The following is a 26,185-nucleotide window of genomic DNA, read 5'->3' on the forward strand; positions in this document are numbered from 1 at the left end:
AAGGTAAAAGGAATGAGCTACAGAGACCTTATTAGTGCTCGTAGATTACGTTTACTCCCCCAGATGAACGTAAGTAAAGACAATATTGTGGATGTCATCACAGGAGCAAAGATCCTGCAGATGCCCTGTGCGGTACAAGCTGCTATCGACACCATCTCCGCACAGATCACTCCTGAGAACTGCTATGAGATCCTGATGATCGCCAAAAAGCAGCGACTAAACGAACTGAAAGAAACGGCCTATCGGTTCATGAGTGACAACTTTCTCCAGGTTCTGAGAGATCCCGCTGTCTACGGGCGCCTCACGGGCTCAGAGAGAGACCTCATACTGCGCAAACGGATGGAGAGCCGCCAGTGTCTGATGGTAGCGGAGATCAACGACGTGTTTGAGCGTGTAGGAAGTAGACCGCCCAGCAGAAACAGCAGCCGTCCCCAGAGTCCTCTCTCCATCACCTCTTTTGAGGACAATCACATGATCTACTACTACAATAAAAGCAGTAAGGACTGGCACACCCTGACCGTCATGCCAGAAGACATCAACACCAGGGGCTGCGGTATCTGTACTATGTACAACTACTTGTTTGTGGCCTGGCGGGATCAGGGGAACTGGGGAGAAAAGCAAAGTCTCTGACAAAGTATTCTGCTACAATCCCATCACAGACCGCTGGAGCGAAGTCCGACCCATGAACCAAGCACGATCGCAGCTCAAACTCGTCTCCATGGATGGGAACCTGTACGCCATTGGCGGTGAATGTCTTTTCACCGTGGAGAAGTACGATCCTCGAATGGACCGCTGGACGGCGGTGGCTCCTCTACCTAAAGGAGCATTTGCTGTGGCTCACGAAGCCACGACGTGTAACGGCGAGTTGTACGTCTCAGGAGGATCTCTGTTCTATCGGTTGCTGAAATATGACCCAGAGAGACGAATGGCAGGAGTGCCCATACAACAACAGCAGGAAAAAATCCACAGACATGGTGGCTCTCAGAGCTTCATCTACCGATTTGATGTAAACCGTGAACAGGGCATCAGTGTCTTTAAATACAACACCATCGTGAAGATGTGGCATGACTGTGCCTCCCAGCAGCAGGGCTGCACACTGCCATTTCGATGCGCTGTCATCGATAACTGCATCTACTGTGTGAATAAATCTCAGACTCTTCAATTCATTGTAGAAGAGGATGGAGGTCGATTCAAAGACGAGTCTCTGAAAGCACCTGTGGAGCCAAAGGCATCTTATTTCCCTTTGTTCTCAGCTTGCCTGAGAGAGGTGGAAGAATTCTTGAGTAGGATATTTCATCCCTCGGATTGACCACTTCGGAGTCACTCCAAACATGGAGAAGAGAATGCCTGGTCAATATTTATAGATTAAACATCATCTCCAGAGAAGTTCAAAGAGCCAGCACGTAGTGCTTGAAACTGGAATGTGTTCTTTGCATGTAAAATCACAACTCCACTATTCAACTTTAGATGAAGACAGTCATACTTTATAGCTCATTTGTGCAGTCTTTTCCTTTTTTTTGTGCACTTTGTATAAGATATTAATTTAGGCTGAACCTAAAAATCCATTCATTTGTAAAGGCTAGTTAATTGCACCAACAGCCCTGACCAACAGCAAAAATCGCCAAAAATTCCACGACCCGATTAATACAATTAAACATTCACTATCAGAATACAAACTCTGACCAACTCAGGGTTAACACACTGATCCGACTGAACCCAAACACACTTCTGTTGCTGTTGTTCGGCTTCCGTCAGTGCAGTGGGAATTAACCTTAAGATGGCAATGAAGAGCACAAAAGAACAATTGAAGCACATGATGTAATAATGTGACCCTGTTTCCTAGCAACAGATTCTATGCAAATAGATTTTGAAGTAAAAATTATACACTTTTTGAACTACATAGCAAAAAAATAGCTCTCAGTTCTAGAACTTTGATACAGCAGGGCGTCAGCTAACAGATGTCCTGGAGCAGCTGAGGAGAAGCCATAACTTTGGATGACATTGGGTAACAAAGGAAACTTAAAGAGCACAAAGCACTTGACTTCTGTAATTGCTGCTACTCTAATATTACTGGATCGCAGATGTTCAAACCAGTGCATTCTTATGACCGCACACTCAGCAGCTCAATGTCTCTGAGACTCTTCTAGGAGAGATTTTAGCACTTTCTTTGGGGAAAGACCAGAAGGCAAAAGAAAAGGTGTATGTTCCTTATTTCTGAATCATTGCCAAAGTTAAAAGTTGATATTTTGCAGGCAGACACACGTTCATTTAAATTACTTCTTATGAGCAATACATTTTTTTGTTTGAAATATCATTCATCAGCGTTTTAGGATTTAAGATCAAACTGTTGTTAATGAAGACTACAATTACCGTTTAGTAGAATAACTTTTATCCATAATAAACACTTCAGATTCTCAGACACCTGAGATCTTCAACAGCTAGGGAGAAAATATTGTCTTTATGCTGTTGTCTTACATGAATTTAGGATGAACCTATCAAAGAGAAACAGACACTGTCACAAAACTCTAAACATTCATATGGTATCCATAGCATGCAATGAGGTATTATAATGTCATTATAACTTGGATGTTGCAATCTGTGTAGACACCCTGTGATATTAAGTGTCCAGGAGTATTTTACTGAGATATAATTGTTCACGCTTCAGTATTCCCCTAGACATTTATGAGCTGATGGAGATGAGTAATAGTTCGAGGATATGGATTTTATTAATGTGTCTTTAGTGTAGTTCTTTTTGAAATAAACTTATGGGAATTTGAATATGAATGTTGGTATGATTATGAACTTGAATGTGAATGTTTTATTAGCTTTTTTAAATCAACCCCATGTGCTTTAATCATGTTTAATGAACCTGGACAAACAACACAATTCCAGTAAACATTTAAAATTGTATTCACTGATAAATTAATCATCAATCTCTCCAACTTTGCAAAGGTTCCCTACACATTTAAACCGTAACAACTTTTGTCTAGCATTTTTTAAAGATGTTTTTTAAATAATCTGGTGATTGGAAAACTCTTCAAACATTAAAATGAAAGTGTATATAACACTGGTCATATGGGTGGTATTGCTTGCTTGTGTGTATAAAGCTAAGATGCTTTTTAAAACAAATGACTTGATGGCTTCACATTTTCAGTGGCTTTATGTCAGTTTAACATCTCACAAACTAATGTTTCTGTGTTTACAATAAAGGATCTTTTGTTTCCTGGTTCATTATTGTAGCTTTTTTACAGATTTGTGTGTAAATACGGCTCTATGATCTGAGGAAACAGAACATGTCTCTGTTCTTTAGTGTGTGGCATGGCTGCAGAGGTTTTCCTGGAGCACTAATGCCATCTAGAGGATGGAGTCAGTAACACATTTTACACTTCGGTTCAACCATGAGAAGCAGATGCCCAGTTTAAATCCAACAAATATATGCATGTCATCACATATGACTTGAAAATGAATAAAATAATTGTTATTGAATTACTGACCTAAAAAAGAAAACTTGTATACAAACCACCATTTAACGAAAAAAAAAAAAAGAAAATAGGTATAAACATTTTCTTTGGAAATAGAATAAAGTTTTATTATAAAACAGAAACACTCTCTCTCACACACTCACACAATATGTTGAATTCACACATACTCTCCACAGTTGGAAATGATGACTTTCTGTTTGGTTTTGCCATCTTTTGTTCCCTGAGCCTGAGGAAACAGTACAGATACAAAGCCATTAGAAAACAGGACTACTTAAACGAATCACTAAATAAATAAGAATAAATGTTTCTTTGAACAGCAAATAAGCATATTGCAAAGATTTCTGTAGGATCATGAGACCACAGTAATGACTGCTGAAAATTCAGCTTTGCAATCAGGAGTCAGGACTAATACCATTTTAAATATATTAAATAGAAAACAGTTATTTCAAATTTTAAACGATATTTCCCAATATCAAATAAATAGAGCCTTGGTTGAGCATAAGAGACTTAAAGTCATGTGATTGAAAATCTAATCTCCCTCAATCAGTAACTCACCTCCATGGCCCGGAGTACATCCATGCCCTCTATGAGCTCTCCGAACACCACATGTTTGCCATCCAGCCAGTCTGTTTTATCGACAGTGATGAAGAACTGCGAGCCGTTAGAATTGGGACCAGAGTTTGCCATCGACAGCTGACCTATGAGCACACAGCAAAACAACACGAGACCAGTCTTCATTTCAGATCAACCTCAACAAATACACTTACTGATCCTTCAGTTGAAACAATCTTACAGAAAAAACACACACACACAACTTCTCAAAATGAAGACTGGTCTCACCTGGTTCAGTGTGCTTGAGGACAAAGTTCTCATCGTCAAACTTGTGTCCATATATGGACTTCCCCCCGGTGCCGTTGTGGTTGGTAAAATCTCCACCTTGGCACATAAACTGAGGAATGATTCGGTGGAAGCTGCTGCCCTTGAATCCAAAGCCTTTCTCGTGCGTGCATAAACAACGGAAATTTTCTACAGGAGAACAAACGAACAAAACAGCTGTGACATCCTGAGACATGTCGCAATGAACAAAAGTAGCGGCAAATATTTTCTTCCAGATTGTGAAGTACACCAGAGTAAAACAGATTCTCGAAAAAGAAAAAAGGAAAGAGCCTCTAAAGCTGGTTTACTGATTCTGACCTGCAGTCATGGGCACGACGTCCGCTCGCAGGAGGAAGCGCAGCCGGCCTGCAGGTTTGTTGCCGATCTTGATGTCCATGTAGACCTGTGGGTTATTTCTGCCTTTTTTTGCTGGAGGTTCTCCCTGCTCGGGAACACAAAATGCTCAATCTAAGTAAATCAAATCTAAAACAGAACATCAGACATGGAGCAGAAATATTTATAAACAGCTATACAAAATGACAATTTATCACACACTATTATTTTATACTAAAACCAACCAATTATATTTCAACATTCCCACCTCCTGTGTATTTGTACTGGCTGGTTCTGCGGCTGACTCCGCCTCCTCGCTCTCCTCAACAGTCTTCCCTGAGAACTTCTTCAGCCAGTCATCTTCAGACCACACTATGAGCAGAACAGCAACGAAACATACATTCACTTTTCATGGGCATGCAAGTATTGAGTTAAAATCACAAATAGTAAGAGAAACACAAGCGGGAGATTTATTGAAACCAAAAAAATCCTTCACCTGGTCGAGAGGAACCCTCTTTAATTCTCATGGGTTTGGCAATGTTCACCCGGATGGTTCTGCCGAACAGCTCCGACTCATTCTGCACAACACAAAACCAAACAGACATGACCAGGACTAATTTAGCTGTGTTTTGGATTTTATGAGACAACAGAAGTCAGTGGTTCAGTCACCTACCATGTTATCGATGGCAGCAGCTGCATCCTGGAGAAAAAGCAGAAAGTAGTTTACATTGGGAGCTAGTGAGTATAGGGAGCTAATGAGGAGCATTTTAATCAAGTCGATGATACCGGTATATTCTATTTGAATTAAAGAGGGTTTTAGCAGATATTCACCTCTGCCAGTTCAAACTCGATGAATGCAAAGCCCCTGTGCTTCTCTGTGGAAAGAAAGAGTCAGACACAATAACGTTATTTTGTTAAAGCCGTAAAACAGTTTCTGTTTTAAAGTGTGCTTTTGAGTTATGATGATGAGAGAATGTATTTTGTGTATATTTATGTGCGTTTGTCACCTGTCTCATAATCCAGCGGGATCTGAATATCGGTGATGTCACCAAAGGGAATGAACGCAGCGTGCAACACTTTCTCGTCCACCTCCTCCGCGAGACCACCTGAAAAAAAACAGGACCGCAGATTTGTCTTTTTATATTTTATTTTCAAAGCACGGAACGTTCAAGGCAAGCTCATATTTCATCTTCTGGTGTTTTCCCGACTACAGCTGGAAACTGTAACCGCATCTCTGCCATGCATATGGGATTAATTTATTGGACTTTGAGAACGAAACGGTTGTTATTTTAAACTATAATTTGGTTGTTTTTCTTACCGACATAAAGAACACGTTTGGTTGCCGCCATCTTGACTTTTGACTATCTTCTTCGCCACCTCGAGACGGCATGTCAGCCTCTAGTGTTGCGGAGGACAAATAACATCACAAAAAAAACGTAAATCCTTTGCTCAGCGGAGAATTAACAGCTGAACTGTAAGTCAGGTGTATTTTCCCTACTAAGTGAACAGATATATTTTACTCCTTTGGATAGCTATGTAAAACATTTCCATGTGTGTTTAATTTCCAGTCACTGTTGTAAACGGTGGGACCCATGTATATCCTACTTAAATAGGACCTTTTGTGTGCTCATGATTTATATCTTGATAATGCAATAGACCAATTAAATATGGTAGCTGTATTTGTAAGAGCTTTTATAGAGCTTTGAAGAGGATGCAAAATGGAATTAAATAGGTTTGGTCATGCAACTAGTGTCAGGTAAAGGTGAAATTATGGGATGTTATGAATACTTCCGTTATTATTGTGCCCTTGAGGAAAAAATGTAACCTATAACGGGACTGTTCCTGTACTGCAAGTCACTTTGGATAAAGAGTGTCTGTAAAATTACCTTTGTCTCTACTTAAAAATGAAGAAGAAGAAGAAGAAGACGACTACAGTATATTTCATTTCAAATAGTTTCCCTTTATTTAGCCTGCCACACCACTCAGGTTATTGTGATGGGACAAGTGAGGTCCAATCAAATCAGCAAACACACTGAAGCTCACTGAAGAATCAAGTGTCCCACTTCCTCATAGAAAAAGTCAGTCGTGTACAGAGGCTCTTCCTTTCACAGAACTGCCGCTTTTTAAAATTAACTTCAAGTGGTAAAAATTATTACAGAGTTAAAAATATAAGCCCTGCAACAGATTTGTATTCTTTATGCTCCAGTATTATTTTGTATTTTTCTTTTTTTTTCATGTTTTGTTTTTTGTGTTCTTATTGGTTGCCACCAGATGACACAATCTCTTTCTGCTTCACCCTGCAGAAAACAATTTCAAATGCTAAGTTTTTCATAATAATGTATGCAATTCTAAAACTACTGATAATAAGAAAAGTTACTTGTCATGATGTTGCAGCTACAGCCACAGCGGTGACTCCCACTTTCTGTGTGGCATCTTTCTTGGCCTGGTGAGCCTGAAGCACTGCGACAGCCTCCTCCACCTGACAACAGAGACAAATCATCAGTCCTGCAAACCCCAAACCATCTTCACCACACAGATTCATGTCTCTAATATTCAGTTAACTTCTAAAACGCCATTATCATTTATTGTATAAATTACATCTCAGGAAGATTCTTTGCTATGCAAAGCATAAATCCTAATAAATGAGTGCACAATTTTTATTATGTCCCTGGTCCAGTCAATAGGCTTTGCATTGTTAAAAGCTTGTCACTCTTTACAAATTATTGCACAAAACAGCAGAGCTAGTGTCTTTAACTGGAGGCTTTTATCATAGTTAACGGCCGTCACCTTGGAGCGCAGAGACTCATGGGACTCCAGCATGTGCAGCAGCTCGGAGTTGTCGATCTCTAGCAGCATTCCTGTGATCTTCCCGGCTAGACTGGGGTGCATTGCCTGGATGAGAGGAAACAACCGCTCACCTAAGGGAAAAACAGAGCAGACACATGTAAGACAGACTATAAACCATAAGAGATAGCTACAAGGAAGGATAAAATAAGAAAGTAATTAAAGGGATAGTCCACACACACAATTTGTGTTCCAAGAGATAAAAAATTTGTTCCAAAGTTGTTCCAATGGTGCGCAAACGACCCACATTTTTGGGTGAACTTGTCTGTCACATGAAACTCTAATGCACAAAAATGTCCTGGGAGTATACAAATATGTTTAGAAAGGCTGAACATGCTTACAGCCTCCTCATCTCACCAAGCATCTGTTTCTGTTCCTGAGGAGGAGCGGCAGCTAACATGGAGGCAGTGAGAGGCTCCTGACCCTGCACGTGAACCGCTGGCTGAGCCTGCACAACACAGTAAACCACAACGTGTCAATGTGATTATGTTTTTCAAATCTGTATCTTAATTCTAGCAGTGTACAATATTAATATTTTGTTTGGAAAAGTCAATATTTTCATGTTCTGGAAAAGTCCATGTTCTGGTTTTCTGATAACTGATTAATTGGCAGTATTCAAATTCTTTATAATTTTGAATCAACAAGTTTTTTTAAATAAATTACCAAAAAAACTAAATCAACATTGTAATGTACAGTATGAAAAATTTATAATTTTGAGATTTGTCATATGTTAAGTGTTAAATTATTTGTGTTTTGAAGATATGAGATATGTATATAGTGTGCAACCCTACTTAATTGATTTACCATGCTCTCTAACATAGCTTTGAACCTTACCCATATAACTCTTCTTTACATGCCAATATTTTATGACAAAAAATGCATTCTATTCCTGCTTATATATAGCTAAAGAATAGACATGTTTTTCAAAAGTGTATTTTTTACGTGCATATATAAAATATATATGATTTTTTTATTTATTTATGCATTTAGCAGACGCTTTTATCCAAAAATATTATTCAGCTTATTCAGGCTATAAATTTTTACCTATCATGTGTTTCCAGGGAATAGAAGCCCCAACCTTGCGCTTGATAGCGCAATGCGCAACCAATTGAGCTACAGGAACACTGTATGACTAATATATGACTGCATATTACCTGTTGCAGAGTAATAGGCTGCACAACCTGAGGCTGAGTGTTTCGTATGGCAGTGGCGTACTTGTATGGGGGCATGGCACGTGGGGTCGTCAGCCACATGGCAGGGCGGGGACCCATTGGTTGGCTACTGCCTCCTGTTTGTGGAAAGAGGTTAATAATATTAAAGCTATGGCCATGACAGAATGATCACCAAACTCATTAGTTGTTATCAGTAAATGTGAAGTTTGTAGAGGTTATACATTTTTTAGGTGTCTGGGTCTGGAAAACAGGTCAAAGTTTGTCACAACAGGGCATCCCATCAGCACTGGGTGGGTTTTCTCACCCACTCTCTGTGCACCTGTAGGGATCCCGCGTGGGCCTTGGGTGGAAGCACTGGGAGCCATGTGGCGTATGTTGGCCCGGGGCCCTGGTTGGCGCAAGGAGCTGGGCATGCCCTGGAAGCCACCCTGACCTCTGCCACCCTGCTGCTGCCAGCGAGGGTTCGGACGCATCTGGGTGAGCTGGTTTGGTGCATAGTATGTTGTTCTGTTCTGGGCCTGTGATGCATGAGAAGAAAATAAAAATATATAATCCGAAAATGTATTAATTGTTTAATGGACTACTTCTACTTTTGTGATTATGAATTAATATGCTATAATTATGATTTTCAATGTCATTATTTTGATTTAGCATAATAATTTTGACTGGGTATCTATCTCATAATGTTTTTATTTCTTTATGTCATAATTACGATTTACCAAAGATGATTTTTTTCTTCTATGGTGTAAATGACCTTCCATAATATACAGCGAGGTCTTTTTTTCTTTTTTTCTTTTTTTATGAACTATAATCTGTTTCCAGGTTTAAATAGGATTGAAATCCCATGTTTTCGTTGCTTTATAGACTTTTGGATCTCACCCACCTGTGGCACAGCTGGCATGAAGTAACCACCGGCAGGCTGGAACTGGTTGATGATAGCATTGGCAGGCATGGCCCTCATACCAGCGATACGCTGCATGTACTGGTTGGTCAGATGAGCTTTGCGTTCTTCTTTGCGTTGGGCCAGGGCCACGTACAGTGGTTTAGAGCCCACAATACGCCCGTTCATCTCTCTCACGGCCTTTGTGGCCTCTTCAGGTGAAGAGAAACACACAAAGCCAAAACCTTTGGACCTGCCGTCCTCCAGCATCACCTACAGCAAGATATAAACCAAATAAGATCTCACCTCGTTCTTCCATCAGTTTAAGTCCAAATAAAATCCCACAGAAGCAGAACACTATATAACTGGATCAAATATAGCCTATCCGCGTCTTCAAACTGATTTCAACTGGAGTACAGTCTATTCATGTGGTGTCTTCTAAAAACAAACAAATATGACAATGTATGTAAAAATACAAATGTGCGAGGAATATTGCTAGTTGGGTTTAAATGTGTTTAAATCCCAGGTAATATCTCAATTAAACTAGTTTTTCAGTTTTTTTTTAATTAATCGTGAGAATGTGCCACCCAGGATCATTTTATGATAAACAGCAAAAAACATTAACAATATTCTTCCTAAAGTGACCTACGCATATACCGTTTCTTAATGACCTTGTGGGAGGGTGGAAAAGCCCTTCAAATACCATCCCCTTCTCACTGTGCCCTTCAATGGTACAAAAATGTTGTTTGGAATTTGCCCAAAGTGCTCAAACAGAAAAAGACTAAACAGTCTCCCTTTGACCCACCTTGGTACTGGTAATGGAGCCGAAAGGAGAGAACTCTTTACAAAGTTTTTCATCATCGATGGTGTCATCAAGATTCTTGATATACAAGTTTACTCCCTGTAAACACAAATATACACACAAATTGAAACAAATTTTTACTATTTTTTTAACTAAATACACACGCACAAAGACACAACGGGGCAGTTCATTACCTGATATCTGCTGATTCTTTCCTGTTTGAGCTGTTCAAACTTCCTCTTGAGTTCTGCTTGTCTCTCCATCTTTTTCTGTGCTCGGCCAACAAACACCGTCTTACCACTGAGCTCCGTCCCATTCATCTCCTCCACAGCCTGAGACAGAAATATCATCACAATAAATCACCTTTCTGTTCACCTCTTTATTCGTCAGTCTATCCATCTATCTAGTTCAATGAAACTTCAATGACAATGTCAGTGCATCGCTACAGTCATTTCCATGCTGATTTTAAACACGGGCAAATCATAGTATAAATCCACTGTACCTTGTTAGCATCCTCATGCTTCTCGTAACTTATAAACCCAAATCCACGAGATTTCCCAGTGGGGTCAGTCATGACCTTCACGCTCAGAGTTTTACCTGCAGGTCAAAACAAAATCTTCAGATAAAAAGTCCCGACTGCAAGGCTACCACCATTACATTCTCTCAAACGCACCATATTTATCAAAGAGCTCCTTCAGTCTCTGATCATCCATGTCCTCGCCAAAGTTCTTGATGTAAACATTTGTGAATTCTTTGGCTTTGGCACCCATCTCTGCTTCCCTCTCCTTCCTGGACTTGAAACGCCCCACAAAGCTACAAAAAAACAGCGGAGACAGAAACGTGACGGTGCAGAAAAGCAATAAAGACTCAGACCAACAGCTGCAGACCAACCTCAGACCCAAAACAGCTGCAGCAGGGACAAAACCAACGATAAATACTAGAATACTAGAAGACTAGCAGAAGATAATTTACAATAAAGTCATAAGGGTCCAAAATAATGCTGCACTGCAATAACTTTAATTTTATGGACAAAAAAAAAGAGATTTTCCATTTTCAAAATAATACTTTTGCATTCCACAGAATTAAGAAAGACATGTTTGGAACAACACAAGGGTGAATAAATGATTCTGATCCTCTGAATCTGATTGGTTAACAAAACTTTCACCCAAAAGTTCTTCTCTGTAGCATTAGTGATTAAAAACTGCATGCTGTTCTTATTAATAATCAAAGCATTAGAGCTCCTTTCCTGTCACATGACCCTGCTTGGACACTCACACCTTGCGGTCATTCAGCAACATGCCATTCATCTTCTCGATGGCACGGTCGGCTGCATCCTGAGTTTCAAAATGCACAAAGGCGTAACCCTTGGATCCGTTCTCGTCACACACCACCTGTTGAGACGGCATCAAGAATCGGATTACAGAAAGTTTTTCTTATGTATCTGAACTATCACAGCTTCTCTGATGTATGAAATATGTTTTAATAAACTAATCCAGGATTAATTGATTGAATATAGTAAATATTAAAGAAATTGAAACTAAATATAGAAACATGACTATATATAATTATTATTTCAGACAGCTTTTTTGAACAGAATTATTATTATTTTTGCATTATTTTTGTTGCCACTAACGATGCAGAAAATCATCTTTTGCCTTTAAGAAACAAATAAATATCCAAATAGTTACACAACTTGGCAAAAGCCAAATATAAGGCTAAGACCTTTCTGACTTTATCTTTATTTACAGAAATTGGCAAAATTGCTAATAATTATGAACTACAATTTATTTTGTTATTGCAGAAATTTCAATAACTGTTTGTTCAAAGAAAATTAAGGGGGGAATGAAGAAGAAAAAATGAAATACCATTGTATGTTTTTGTTTTGTTTTGTTTTTTACTTTTCTTTTTACTTTTTTGCCTTTGGAGGGCAGCCCAGTACATAAATAAAATAATAATAATCATTAATAATAATAAAATACAATAAAAATTATTGTGTTCATTTCAGCTTCTGAAGATCTTAAAGTCACTTCTCACCTTGCAGGACAGGATGTTTCCGAAAGCAGAGAAGGTGTCGTACAGGGCCTTGTTGTCAATGGACTTGTCCAGATTTTTGATGAAGACATTTCCAACCCCAGATTTCCTAAGTGACGGATCTCTCTGTGACCACATTATTCTGATCGGCTTTCCTTTGACCACATCAAAGTTCATTGTGTCCAAAGCTCTCTCCGCTGAAACCACAAAAACATAAGACATAAGACATCTCAGTACTTAAATTACTAGCAATTACTAGAGGATTAAAACCTGCCATAACCAACATATGTCTATTGATTAATGATATATTTAAATCCATAGAGTGAGCATGTTCATATTAACCACAAGAAGCTTGAAACTAGAAAGCTCCATGAAACTATGCTTTAATATTCCCTGATAGCACATCATCATACGTGTGCTGTTGAGGTTACATGTAAAGATTACATGTTAATGTCTACTGCCCAGATATTTTAAGATGATTAGATCAGTAGATACATAGAATCTCCTTGTTTTAACACCTAGACTGAAACACACACACACACAAAACAGTTAGCATTTAAGCTAAATGTCTTTCATTATTTGTATGAGATGGCAGCAGAGCAAAGCAGGACTCCAGTCCAGGGTCATATCATATTGTCAGATTTTATCTATTCCAGGTCTGAGAAAACATTTTTCAGACCTCAAAATAGCACTTTAGTTCAACCTTATATACATTTAATCCACAGTCCATCTCTCTATAGACTTACCAGTGCTCTGTATGCTGTCGCTATATATGGAGATTGTGAATCAAATATATATTTTTGTCTGGTTAAGTCTGAAGACAGAAACAGATGAATATTAGGTTTAAGGTTTGTCAGAAGCTTTCTAAAATTACTAATCAAATTGATTGCATATGAGGGACAGGTTTCCTATTGTTATACATTATGATGGGTCTCTCCCTCTTTTTTAAACCTCAGAGCAGGATGCGTTCAAGGCTCTGTGTCCATTGATGGGGCTAAGACACTGGAATGTGTGTGGCTGAAGCTTACCAGTGCCTGCAAATGTTTACAAATACAGCTACAGTTGCAGTTACATGCCGAAAACCAAACCATGTGAGCATATATTTACTGAGCATATGCTTGCTGTAAACTACTATTGTACTGACACAATGTGCAAAAACATGCATAAAACAACCTAAAGCCTAGTTACACTTCCAGATGTACATCCTACGGTGGTCAACAACCGCTTTTGACTCTTATATGTAAACATGTTGACTATCAGTTGCCATTCTGAGTTACTAAATGGAGGTGAGCGAGTTCATCTCTGACATTTTAACATTTGAGCTGTGAAAGTGGAGGGCAGAATCGAGCATAAATTGTTTATGAAGCATTTAGCTTAGGAGAAAGATATTTCTGAATCACCTCGCTTTTGAACAAATTATATTTCAAATACGTATATGAGAGTTATTCTAAACTGTAATATTTCAAAATATTAGTGTTTTTACTGAATTTCTGATCAAATAAATGCAGCCTGGTTGAGTATAAGAGACTTCTTTCAAAAACCTTATAAAAACATACCAATTCCACACTTTTGAACGGTAGTATACATTTGTTCATCATGTATTACATAATTTGTGCTGGTTGAACGAACAAATATTTACCATAATGACTAAAATAAATGATGAATTTGGCAAGGAATGAACAAACGTATTTAGTATGAGGCTTAAAAGTTGTAAAACTGTGCAGATTACTTAAAAATGTATGAAATATAGAACAAAACCAAACAGATTAACACTTACTGTCTCATTTGAATTATTAGATTGAATCATTAGATTTATAGAAACAAAGCTGAAGGTGCTTCACAATTGTATTATCCCCTCCTGACACTTTAAATAGCACAAATAGGTCATGCCAGGTTGCAAAATGTGGGCTATCAGACACACACACAAGCACTGTTCCCCTTGATATATACCTGTTCTTTAGAGTAGACAACTACAACATGGAATTTAACATTTGTAACTTTGAAATGCAATGTATTTGATTTTAATGGTGTTTTTCACAACACATTGTAAGTGCCACAAGTCCCTGAGTGAGCAAACCAAGCTGGATAATGGGAACAAAACTACCTTATATGTTAAGATGTTGAAATTAAACAGTATCAATTTTATGTTAATATTAGGCTACTGATTAATAAAACAGGAATACATTTAGAATACCTTTTTATCCAAAACATCCTAGATTGCATTCAAGGTATCAAACCTGGGAATCAGACCTATGATCTTGCCATTACTTGCACCATGCTTGAGCTTTAGGCAGTTATACATTCATAATAACTATTGGCATAGTTACTAAGAAATACTAAGAAACTTAAATAACTGCTAAAAATTATTTTTACTTTTTAAATAATACTAACAAGGAATATTTCTAGTAATACTAGTAACATAAATTAGAACTAGTACTAAGAAAAAATAACAACAGACAGTTGCTAGTACTTTATTTTTAAACAGTTCGCCTACTAAAAAGTACAAAACTAGTAACACAAAATTGGAATAAATAGTTCAAACTACTGGTACAGTTACTAGTAACTAAAAAAAGTACTAGTAACTATGATCCCCATAGATTTCAATGGCAATTTTTTTCCTAATAACAATGGAAAAAGTTATTGTCAATTGAAATTGTGACTAGTATGAATTAGTAGTAGCATCTGAATAAGAGACAGATTAAGTAGATTAAAACAATTTTAAAAACAGAACAAAAAAATATAGTTTTAATTAATGTTAATTAAAAGTAAATAGCCAGTAGCTGAAATATTAGCTCGTTTTGTATGTTAAAGCAGCTTGCCATATTGGCTGGACATAATGTGGTCTTAGCTCGATAGTGGAAACACGGCTAGTGAGTCAGTAAACCCTGACTTTCTCAAAATAGGGGCCATATTAGGAGAATAAAGCGGTTTGTTGAAGATGGTTTTAGTAGCGATGAGAGAAGACCAGCTTGATGTGGTTAACTCAGAAATAAATGTGACAGCACACAGGAGAAACAGAGAGCCCGACGGTGGGCGCACGACACATTATTGCCGTTACTCTGACAGCTATGTGCATCACGTTTAAAGTTACACGCAGGACGACAGGGCGCTGTCGGTCATTTCTTACCGTCCGCAGGCTGCTGGAATTTGACGTAGGCATAGCCCAGCGAGCGCCGCGTGATCATATCCCGACACACGCGGATGGACAGCACCGGGCCGGCCGGACTGAATTTCTCATACAGCATAGCCTCCGTGATATCAGGGTGCAGGTCGCCCACATAGAATAAAAGCCATCGGATAACTCCCCGCCGTCGCTGCGTTCATGTCTCGGGGTCGCTCAAGCCTTTGAGCTCGTGGTTTTCCAGAGCTGAAAAGACAATGCGTAAAGAGTGTCCTAGAACCAGAGGAACAAATGAGTCTCTTAATCCTCTATGAAACTTTTACGCTACTCTCCAAATAAACGATGCCGGCAGCAATGACAGCTACAGCATATGGAGTCCGCTCGCGAGGAACTGGCTTCAGAAACGTCTGGAGAGATCGAGACTTTGTCTTTTAAAAAACAAAGTTTGCCCTTTATAAAAAATAAAATAAAATAATTAATATATTTTTTTGGTTTAAAGTAGTTTTTTTTTTTTTTTAGATTTTCGTTATTTAGTAATTTTTTTAATGTTTTTTTTAAAGGTACTGAAGAACAGTGAGTTATAAACTCACGGTGTGTTGACCGAGAAAAGAGGGTGCGTGGGAAATACATGGGCACTTTATAGCTCGAGCGGAGGAAATAGAAGCTAGGGTCACCCTCCGAATAACATAGAGAGAGAGAAAAAAACCAACAACTAAGAAAACACCCCGCTTCGAGCATGCGGCGTACAGGGCAACACATTTAGACAAAACAATATCCAACAGCGTCATCTGGGTGCGCAAGGCTTCTAGTACAGTAACATGGGTCACTCTCAAATACAGTGATGAACACCCACCGAGTCATAAAGACTTAAAGATATTTACAAAACCACTATATATATATATATATGGGACATAATTCCTTGACTTGATAAGTATCGTTTTACACTCAGTGGACACTTCGTCAAGTTGCCCTCTATAATAAATATTTTAATAAGGGGAGAACAGGTTGTAACATGAGGAGAGTATTGTATTGTAACAATACCATTTCCACCTATCGGGGATAAGCTAGGAGTACTGTGATAATTTTATTTACCCACTTTCACTCTGATCTTATATGAATGGTTGTCAAGGCTGTAAGTAGATATATGCAGATTTTATAAAGAGAAAAAATTTAGATGTGAAAATCTAACTTTTTGTCCAAAGTTCAAATTTTACTTAGTACTGAAACAGATGCAGATAAACTCAGAACTTACATTAGAATAAATTACAGAATTTTTGGCAAAATGTGATGCATTATTAAACTGCTAATTTCAACCCATAAAGCTAAAACGGCCACAAAAAAAAAAAAAAAAAAAAAAAAAAACCACACACACACTGGATGATGGGGTGTGCTAAGTTGTAACACATTTTAGCATTCCCTTACATCAAACTTAAGTGCCTATATGCAGCTTTTGGGAAGCTCAAAGCCAAAGGAAATGTGGATAAAATGTGCCTTATGCAGTTTCTGGATACACAAAGTCTGCACTGGTTAAAAACATTAGGATTGTCACCATGGTGACAAAAAAAAAAAAAAAAAAAAAAAAAAAAAGTGTAGTTACAAATCCACACACAGATTTACATGGTTTTGTTAGATCCACATACCATTTACTTCAACACACTGGAGTTCAGTGATCAGGAAGCAGTTAAGGAAGTTTATTCTACTAGTCTAATTTACACACTCCCACATCAAACAGAAAATGGATTGGAGCTGTGGCTATAAAGGGTGACCTCGTTTTAGATCATCTTTTGAGGTGGCTGCGGTTTTTGCTTTTGTCTGATCGTTACAACTCCCCAGTGCATGTTACAGCCTACTGCAGTAGTGGGTAGATTGTAACAAAAAGGCACTCAATGGAAGCCTTGAAAAGTTACAACCATACCCAGTCTCCCCCAAATAATCAAAACGGTTTATGTTTAAGTGGAATTTAAAAACAAGCAACATTTGACAACATTAGCAAGCCCCCCTCATGACAACCTTTTAGATGTTGCTTTTCATGTAAAGCCCTAAAAATGTCCTGGATACAGGTAATGGAGACAATTTAAAGCAAACTTTTAATTTAGGTTGAAATTCCAAAAGACATAAATCACTTCAAACCAAGCCATGATGAAGTGGTCACTGCACGGTCCACAGTCTTCTAGGGTCAAATGAAACGGGTACAGATTAATAACGGACCTTTAATAGAATTCACAACCAGTAGTCAACCAACCTCAGTTGATCCAGTAGGGATGAAACCAGGTCTTTAATTTTAGAGGTACCCTCCATCGGCTCATCCTTTTGACTTTTCTCCGCATTCTGCTCGTGGTCCGGTTTGTTCATGCTGGGCCTCTTCCGTTCTTCATAATTAAGAAAAGTGGATCCATTTACAGCTCGATTCAGACTCAGTTTAGAGTAAATAATGGGCTCTGATGGTTTAGCTCCTTTAGCACTCTTAAAGACCATCTCAGACTGTCTGAAAACAACTTCTCCCTCATCCTCGGCACTCTCAGAGAGCTTGTCTGGAGTAGGGCTGATCAGTGGCTGGTCATTTGGAGCGAAATCAAAATCGGATTCAAGACTCAGCTTAAGCTGCTCTAGGTGATCTGCTTCGGTCACATCAGGTTTTTCCTGAATCTTATACAAGCGGTCAGCATCATCAAGTTGCCACATGTACCCATCCTTTACAACATCATGCGATTTCACAGCTTCTACAGAAGCTTGTCCTTCATCCAGAGCAACTACTGGACTCTTCTCAGAAGTCTCATCTGGTTTCAGCTTTCTAAAGGGTTCATCTAGAAAGGTTAGATCAGTGGGATCTCCTGGATAACCAATCTCCATCTGCACCACTGGGTTTAACACAAGCTCCAAGATCTCTGGTAGCCACATTGCCAATTCACCTCCCAGGCCCTGGCTGACAACCATCACATCTCCTCCAAAGCCACGCTGAACAGGCCAGGGGGAGACATTGCCAACATTTTGCATTGAGCCCTTAGAGAAAGAGTCACTTGCTACGATCCAGTTTTTATCAGGTCTGGCTCCGGCTGTAGAGCTGGACTTTGTGCTGTAGTCTGATGGTGCCAGCGGTGTGGCCTGTGGAGCAGACGGTTTATCTTTGATAATCAGCGGGCCGGTGCTTACTACTGCAGTCAGGTCTAGAGAAACTGTAACAGATGGAGAATAAGTTCTAATACAGATTTCTCTTATTCCAGGAAACCCCCAGCCCCAAATAAAGTCACTAACCAGGCAGCTCTGCATGCTCTTTTGAGCTTTTGCACCTTTCTCCCACAACAATCACATACTGAGGTTTGGCCACCCAGGTCAACCCATCTGAAAACAAACCGTTTAAGTTCCAAAAGCCTTTTAGGACAAAGATATTATAAGGAGTAAGAGATATACACACTTACCTGGACTTAAGCTTGTTATAGTTGCAGAATTTAGTGGTAGAGGTCAGACCCAAATCAGTAAGATAAACTCTGCAGTGAATATAACTCTAAAAGAAAACAGGAGAGCATTATAAGACTTTTGTATGACCACAGTCAGCATAACTTAATGAATGCTCACCTCAGAAGACTTTAAGCTGGACGTACGGACCATCAAGTTTACTCGGTCACGCTGTTGCAAAACAAACTTCACCAAAGACTCTTTGGAGGCCACACATCTGCGAAACAGACGAAGGTGAAGTTATTCCAGGGAGCAAGTGCACTCAAATGGTGTTTGTGGAGTAGATCTACCCTTTGTTAATGATAAGGGCGACATCAGGTTTGTCAGCATGGTTTGGAGAAGACGAAGCATGGCAGGACTGGACATAAAGCTGTTGACCAGGTGCAGGTGAAGCTGACACCTGCAGATACAATTGCTCTCCTTTGTGGAAGACATTAGTATCTGCTTGACCGCTCCAAGATGCTAGAGAAAAATTAACAGTTAAAAAAGCAAGTATTAGATACCAACTTTGTCTGGGAAGCAGCATTTTAATTACGTACAATTCATGATCCTTAATGAAAAGTGTTTTCCTTTTCTCGACAGGGGCTGAGTATCATATGGCATTGGGAACATGGGTTCAAATCCATCAAAATTGTGAGGCTGAGGAATATGCCAGACATCATAAATGAATCCTGGGGAGTACGCTGCAAAGTGCCCATCAAAATAATCCCCGTCAGATGTAACAGGTAGCACAAGAGACACTATAGTGCCACAAAAGACAACAAAACCCAATGCCATCCCTATCCTACAGCTTTGACCCTAGAGAGAACCAGTAAAGAAAAATTTACACAGCAACTCTTTTTCAGTCTTGTAGAACTTCCTAAAAACTCAGGCTGTGAGGAGGTTTAAGTTGCACAGATTAACACATTAATAAGAGTCAGGTGATTAGGTCCAGGTGTTCAGATTTACTTAATCAACTGGCTGTGATTAACAGTAGGGAGACTGGCTGACACTAATTAAGGTGATGTTTTTTTTAATTAGCTTTTTTTTTTCAGCAACAAAACAACAAAACAGATTTATGTAATCTAGTATATATATATATATATATATATATATATATATATATATATATATATATATATATATGTATGTATATGTATATGTATATGTATATGTATATATATGTATATGTATATGTATATATATGTATATGTATATATATATATATGTATATGTATATATATATATATGTATATGTATATATATATGTATATGTATATATATATATGTATATGTATATATATATGTATATGTATATATATATATATATATATGTATATGTGTATATATATGTATATGTATATATATATATATGTATATGTATATATATATATATATATATATATATATATATATATGTATATGTATATATATATGTATATGTATATATATATATATATATATATATATATATATATATATATGTATATATATATATGTATATGTATATATATATATATGTATATGTATATATATATGTATATGTATATATATACATATATATATGTATATGTGTATATATATGTATATGTATATATATATATATGTATATGTATATATATATATATATATATATATATATATATATATATATATATATATATATATGTATATGTATATATATATGTATATGTATATATATATGTATATGTATATATATATATATATATATATATATATATATATATATATATATTAGAGAGCATTTCCAGAGGTTATTACCAATTTTGTCATAAAATTTTGAATTAAAACTAAACATGATTTTGCTTTTTTTTTTTTTTTTAATGTTATTGGTCATTATTTTTCAGTCCTAAAATGTATAAAAGTAAATTAACATTTATTTTTGTAACATTTTGTTTTGTACCGACTTATAATTGTTAAGTTTTTTTTTTGTATAATAAAAAATACAAAGTACATCTAAGGCTGAAATTACAAGAAAAGTGTCTTAATAAAATAAAATAAAATCCATGTAGGTTGAAGGCTTCTCTTCCCGGTATACAGCGACGCCTGCAGGGTGGTCAGGACAGGTGCGCGTGCGCTCAGGGAGTGGCCATGCACGCAGGTGAACGGGGAAGAGGAAGACAGCCTGAGAAACACGGAAAGAGGAGAAGCTCTTTGAACATCTCAAACCCTTAATTATGACTTAATCTGAAAGAAGGACTTCAGGATGGTGAATTCGGGTGAGTTGGACTTTGTTTAAATAACTAAACCGTGCATTTTTGGGGGTGGGAGGGAGTTACGTTATATGCACAGGCTCGCGAACGTGGTTTGGGTGCGGTTATCATGTTTATCTTGATAATACATCACGGAAATAGCCCATTTGTTGCTCTATAAAATCCTCGTCTGTCATACAGGCTGAATGAAGTCTCTAGTGAGTCTAGTAACTGGCGGAATTTCATTTCATGGTGCAGTGGAAGTACTTTACATTAAGTACGACATAAGGGACTTTTTAATGTTAATTTCGAACCAGATGTCTTTCTGAGACATACGTAGCTAGATCTCAGCTATGCATTTGTTGAATACATCCTTTGTGATTCTTAAAATGTGTTTTAACGAAAATGTTGCATTTTCTCACATTATGGGTTCAATCCCTAACTGGCGTGCAGCACCAGGTCACGTGACCTGCCAGTGGTTGGTGGCGGCTGGCAGTCAACTGTCAGGAGGGCCATTGATTTAGGGCAGATGTATGTGTTTTGCTCTCCTTCCACTCTAGCTCTGGGAATACTATTATTATTATTTATTTATTTTTTTTATTATACATCTGTTCATATGACTTTATTCTTTTAAATGATAATGTTTTATGGAGTGATGTGGAACACGAGTGATGCACTGAAGCTAACCAACCAGTTGGGATCACGCCATTAGACTACTTAAATTTGAGTTAACCAGCTTAAAACATATATCATATTAAAGAGTTGTTTCAAAGAACATATTCACAATGATGCAATTATTCATTCCCTTGCAGCAGGAGTGGTAGGGAATGCTTCGCCTAGGCATACTCATAGCTTAATAAAGGCTGGCTAGAGAAAGCTGTCAGAGGAAGACATGAATACAAATAAATATATTCATTTATACAAATAAATAAAAACCAAATGACTTCCAAATAGGCAGAGCTGTCTTCAAACAGTAGTTGTGTAGCTGGAGTGGAAGGTGGCAGGTCCTGCCATCCAGCTGAAGATTGAACCCTGTCTCTTTTCTCATTTACTCATCATGTCTTTACTATTGTGACTTTAGTTCTTTTGACTGAAAATGTCGAGCATTTAATTTAATGCAAGAGCACCATAAAAGTAGTCCATACATGTCCACACATGTCAGATCTTCTGAAGCCATACGTTTTATTTGAGAAACCGATATTTAAGCTGACCAGCTAAAGAAGTTGTCAAAACCTCTCTAAAACCAGCCTGCTGACCAGCAATTACCAGCTTAGGCTGGTTTAAGATGTTTTTTTATCCAGCAGGGGTTTGTCCAAATCACACAATCTATCTGAATTCCAGACCAAACTAAACCCCACCTTGGTGGCGAGCTTGCAAATTACAGCAATGAAAGTATAAATAATTTACTTGAAACGCTAAAAAATATATAAAATATTTACTAGAAACCACACAATAACACGTTATCAGCAATAAAATCTGATAATCCTATCTTATCTTTTCATGCTCACCCAATGCCTGCAGGTTTAACGACAGTAAACAAATAAGCTATTGGTTAAGTTTGGACATCCAATCCTGTATCAACAATGCGACTGGCTCTTTTAATTGTAAGGCGGTATCGTTAAATGAGGATTTTCCATCCCAGCTGATGATGATTGTCATATTCCATAACCAATTACAAGTTATTTTATGTGAAACCAAACTGAGAAAATGAGAGAAAATGCATACCTGATTGAAAAAAAGCAGTGTTTTTGTACTTGTGTACTGCTATTATCATGTTTGTCTCTTTATCTGACAGTCCCTCATCACCTCATAATAGCTTGCTTTCAGTGAGGTCATAGCTCAAGAAAACTTTTTGCATGTAGTACCAAATTCATCAGGATTAGCACATAGTTCCTCGACTCATTGTATCTCGTTCATCTGATGATCTGGTGTCTTCAATTCTAGGGTTATGGTTGATATTGTGTGTGTTTCCTGTAGGTATTTGTTGTGGCAGTCTGAAGGATGATAAGATCCTGATGAAGATGGGTTTGGGACTGGTGCTTGTGGGTCATGTGAACTTCTTGTTGGGGGCATTGGTACACGGAGCTGTCCTCAGACACATTAAGGTGTTCACTTGGAACAAGAAACTTGTCTACCCCATCTCCAATGTCATCGCTCTTGTGGCAGGACTTATGGTTTGTCTGTCTCCAAAATTCGGAATGTATTTCTTAGTATGTTTATGGATTATGATCAAGTGACATGGGAGTTGAGGCATAAAGTGTAGTGGTTAAAAAATCTTGCATTAAAAATCAGGTGTGTTAGTTCAAGCTTCAAACTACCCTTTTACACTGAATGAGTCCACTCTGTAAGTTATACACCTGACCATGTCATAACCTGCAGGCAATTATAGGTGGAATCTCAGCTATTGTTCTCTCAAAGAACAAGAAAAACCAGCTTCTGGTGAGTACACAGGATACTGTGTTTTTCGTAATGATTGCATTTCCTCTTTGTTTTTGCCATTTATTTGGTGCCATTGAAAATCTTGCACTTTAAATTCTATAGAACAAAACTGAGTATTCATGTATTATTAATTTCTGAATGCATTTTCTGCTTGTTGCAGAGTTGGTTTCTTCTAGTTGTGAGTGTCTTGGCTGCTCTCTTGGGTGCTGCCTCTGCAGTGGGAATCACCGTTGCCCTCAGTGAGGGCTATAATTTGGGAAGGAAACACTCTGTTTACCCACTGCAACCTGCCTGCCAACATGACCTACTACAGCATCACAAATGAATGCCCCTTTGACCCCACACGCGTCTATGTGAGTCAGTGAATCTCCAGTCTGATGGATCCTTGTGTAATCAAATGCAACATGAATGATATGAGCCTCATAAATGAATTTTGTTATAGTTCTTTTGCCATTGAGATGCATTCGAGTGCATTTGAGCATACCCAAACTATAGCAAATAAAATCATGGTCATTTCATCCTATGACAAAAGTGAGGAACAAATCAGAATTTATAAAGGCAAAAACAAATGCGTTGTCTTGAGAGCATGTGTACGAACTTTGTGCACTCTCATATAGTAGTGATTAAAGTAATATATCATTTATTTAGGATGAATTGCTACACTTGTTCATATTGTTAGAATTTAGGATGAACTGCAATTTATAAGAAAGGATGCATTTTTTTTTATGATTTAATTTAAGTACAAGCTAATTTAAAAGTTGTTATTAAGAAGTAGGAACATTTCAGAAACTGTATATCGTATACTCAAGTTTAGGATCATTCAGTCTAGGCCCAGGATTCCCATGGTAATAGAAAAATTGCATCATGGAATTTTAAAATTCTGAAAGACTTATTTATTTCTCTTTTTTTTTCTTAGTTTTTAAAATCAATTTAATTAATTGGCTAAAATTGCTAGCTTATTCAAAATGATATTTAAAAATCCAGTAATCTCAAATGCGTGGGAGTGTCGTGCAAAAGTCATGTAAATTCATTGGTGAAAAGTAGTGGGAACCCTATTGGTCATGATGCAAAATAAGCAAGTTAATGGAAATACTCAAATGAACAAACAAAAAATATATTTCTCCCTCCAGGGTACTACATTAATCCTATGGTTTCCATTGATTCTGATGTCAGTGGTGGAGGTTGTGTTCTCCTGCCGCTGTTTCTTGGCTTGCACTTCTTTCCTCCGGTTGCACTGCCCATGGAGGAGAAATGTCAGGGTAAACAGAACTACATGCAATGATTATTTATAATTTCTAAAGGATATACTTGTTCTTGCACGACAGCATGAACATAGCTATTAAGTTTTACTTACATTTGAATTAAGTGCATTCAAGATACAAATCTAGATTTGATTTGAAAACATTTTGGGTTCCAGGTTACATTTTAAGGGTAATTTTGCATGTCAGGTCCTCATAAAGACTAATAAACCTTTTGTGTTCTCTGAATGTGATGTACATTTTTGGGTTTAGGTGCGTATCCAGTTGCCAGAAGAGACCGCAATGCCACCATTAGAAGATCCAAACGATGAGGAGCCAACAGAACAGAACGAACTACTTGACAAAGACTCCGTTGCTGCTGTGGAGACTAGTTGTTTATAATTCATAGGGTTATCACATCAACGATTGAGATGAAGATTTTTTGGAATTCCAATATGACAGTGGAGCAAGAAATACCAAGTTGCCAATGCACATAAAAACTACTGCCCGCTAAAGTGGCTAGCAGCTGAAGAGAAGTTGTGCACTGACAGCTCTGCCTTATTTCAGCACTAATGTTTTGTTTTTTCCTTAGTTTTAAAGAGTCAGACTGTGTTACCAAGGCAAATACTATTGATTTCACACTGTAAAGTGCTCAATGTTTTATATATTATCATCATGAACATGTATGATGTGCTTGTTTTATGTTTGTTACATATTTTCTTCAGTGATGGAATTCCTTGTTACAATGCATTTATATAAAATATTTTACTATTTAAACCGAGTTTCTGAAATTGCTCCATATAGGAATGACGGGTCAAAAAATAAATAAATTTATATATATATATATATATATATATATATATATATATTAGACATACAGTACAGACCAAAAGTATGGAAACATTACTATTTTTAATGTTTTTGAAAGAAGTTTTTTCTGCTCATCAAGCCTGCATTTATCAAAAATACAGAAAAAAAATGTAATATTGTGATATATTATTACAACTTAAAATAATAGTTTTTAAATGTATTATACTTTAAATTATGATTTATTTCTGTGATGCAAAGTTGAATTTTTAGGATCATTATCACATGATCCTTTAGAAATCATTCTAATATGATGATTCATTAACAAAGTTGGAAACCGTTCTGCTGCTTAATATTTTTTCAGAACATGTGATACTTTTTTTAAGATACTTTGATGAATAAAAAGTAAAAAAAAAAAAAAGCTTATGTTTTTTAAATATAATATTTTGTAATAACTATACACTACTGGTCAGTAATTTTTTTTTTCTTTTTTTTAATAATATCAATACTTTTAT

At 37.3% G+C, this 26,185-nt stretch overlaps 1 protein-coding gene and 4 pseudogenes across 1 annotated transcript; 2 read left to right on the forward strand and 3 right to left on the reverse strand.

The window, feature by feature from the left end:
- Window positions 1–63: 63 nt before the first annotated feature.
- Window positions 64–1,287, forward strand: LOC113072350 (kelch repeat and BTB domain-containing protein 11-like; annotated as a pseudogene).
- Window positions 1,288–3,562: 2,275 nt separating this feature from the next.
- Window positions 3,563–6,134, reverse strand: LOC113072351 (peptidyl-prolyl cis-trans isomerase E). The gene is made up of 10 exons (XM_026245371.1): window positions 6,010–6,134; window positions 5,699–5,797; window positions 5,523–5,566; window positions 5,365–5,391; window positions 5,188–5,269; window positions 4,960–5,063; window positions 4,677–4,800; window positions 4,323–4,508; window positions 4,038–4,180; window positions 3,563–3,708 (listed from the first exon to the last, which is right to left on the reverse strand). The coding sequence occupies exons 1-10, from the start codon at window positions 6,038–6,040 to the stop codon at window positions 3,640–3,642; spliced, it is 909 nt and encodes a 302-aa protein (XP_026101156.1). The 5' UTR covers window positions 6,041–6,134; the 3' UTR covers window positions 3,563–3,639.
- A 781-nt stretch (window positions 6,135–6,915) lies between these two features.
- Window positions 6,916–15,988, reverse strand: LOC113072352 (polyadenylate-binding protein 4-like; annotated as a pseudogene).
- Window positions 15,989–17,608: 1,620 nt separating this feature from the next.
- On the reverse strand, window positions 17,609–19,842 carry LOC113072353 (uncharacterized; annotated as a pseudogene).
- Window positions 19,843–21,050: 1,208 nt separating this feature from the next.
- LOC113072354 (transmembrane protein 54-like) lies at window positions 21,051–25,254 on the forward strand (annotated as a pseudogene).
- Window positions 25,255–26,185: the final 931 nt, after the last annotated feature.

The sequence above is a fragment of the Carassius auratus genome, unplaced genomic scaffold, assembly GCF_003368295.1.
Source record: "Carassius auratus strain Wakin unplaced genomic scaffold, ASM336829v1 scaf_tig00008913, whole genome shotgun sequence".
NCBI lineage: Eukaryota > Metazoa > Chordata > Actinopteri > Cypriniformes > Cyprinidae > Carassius > Carassius auratus.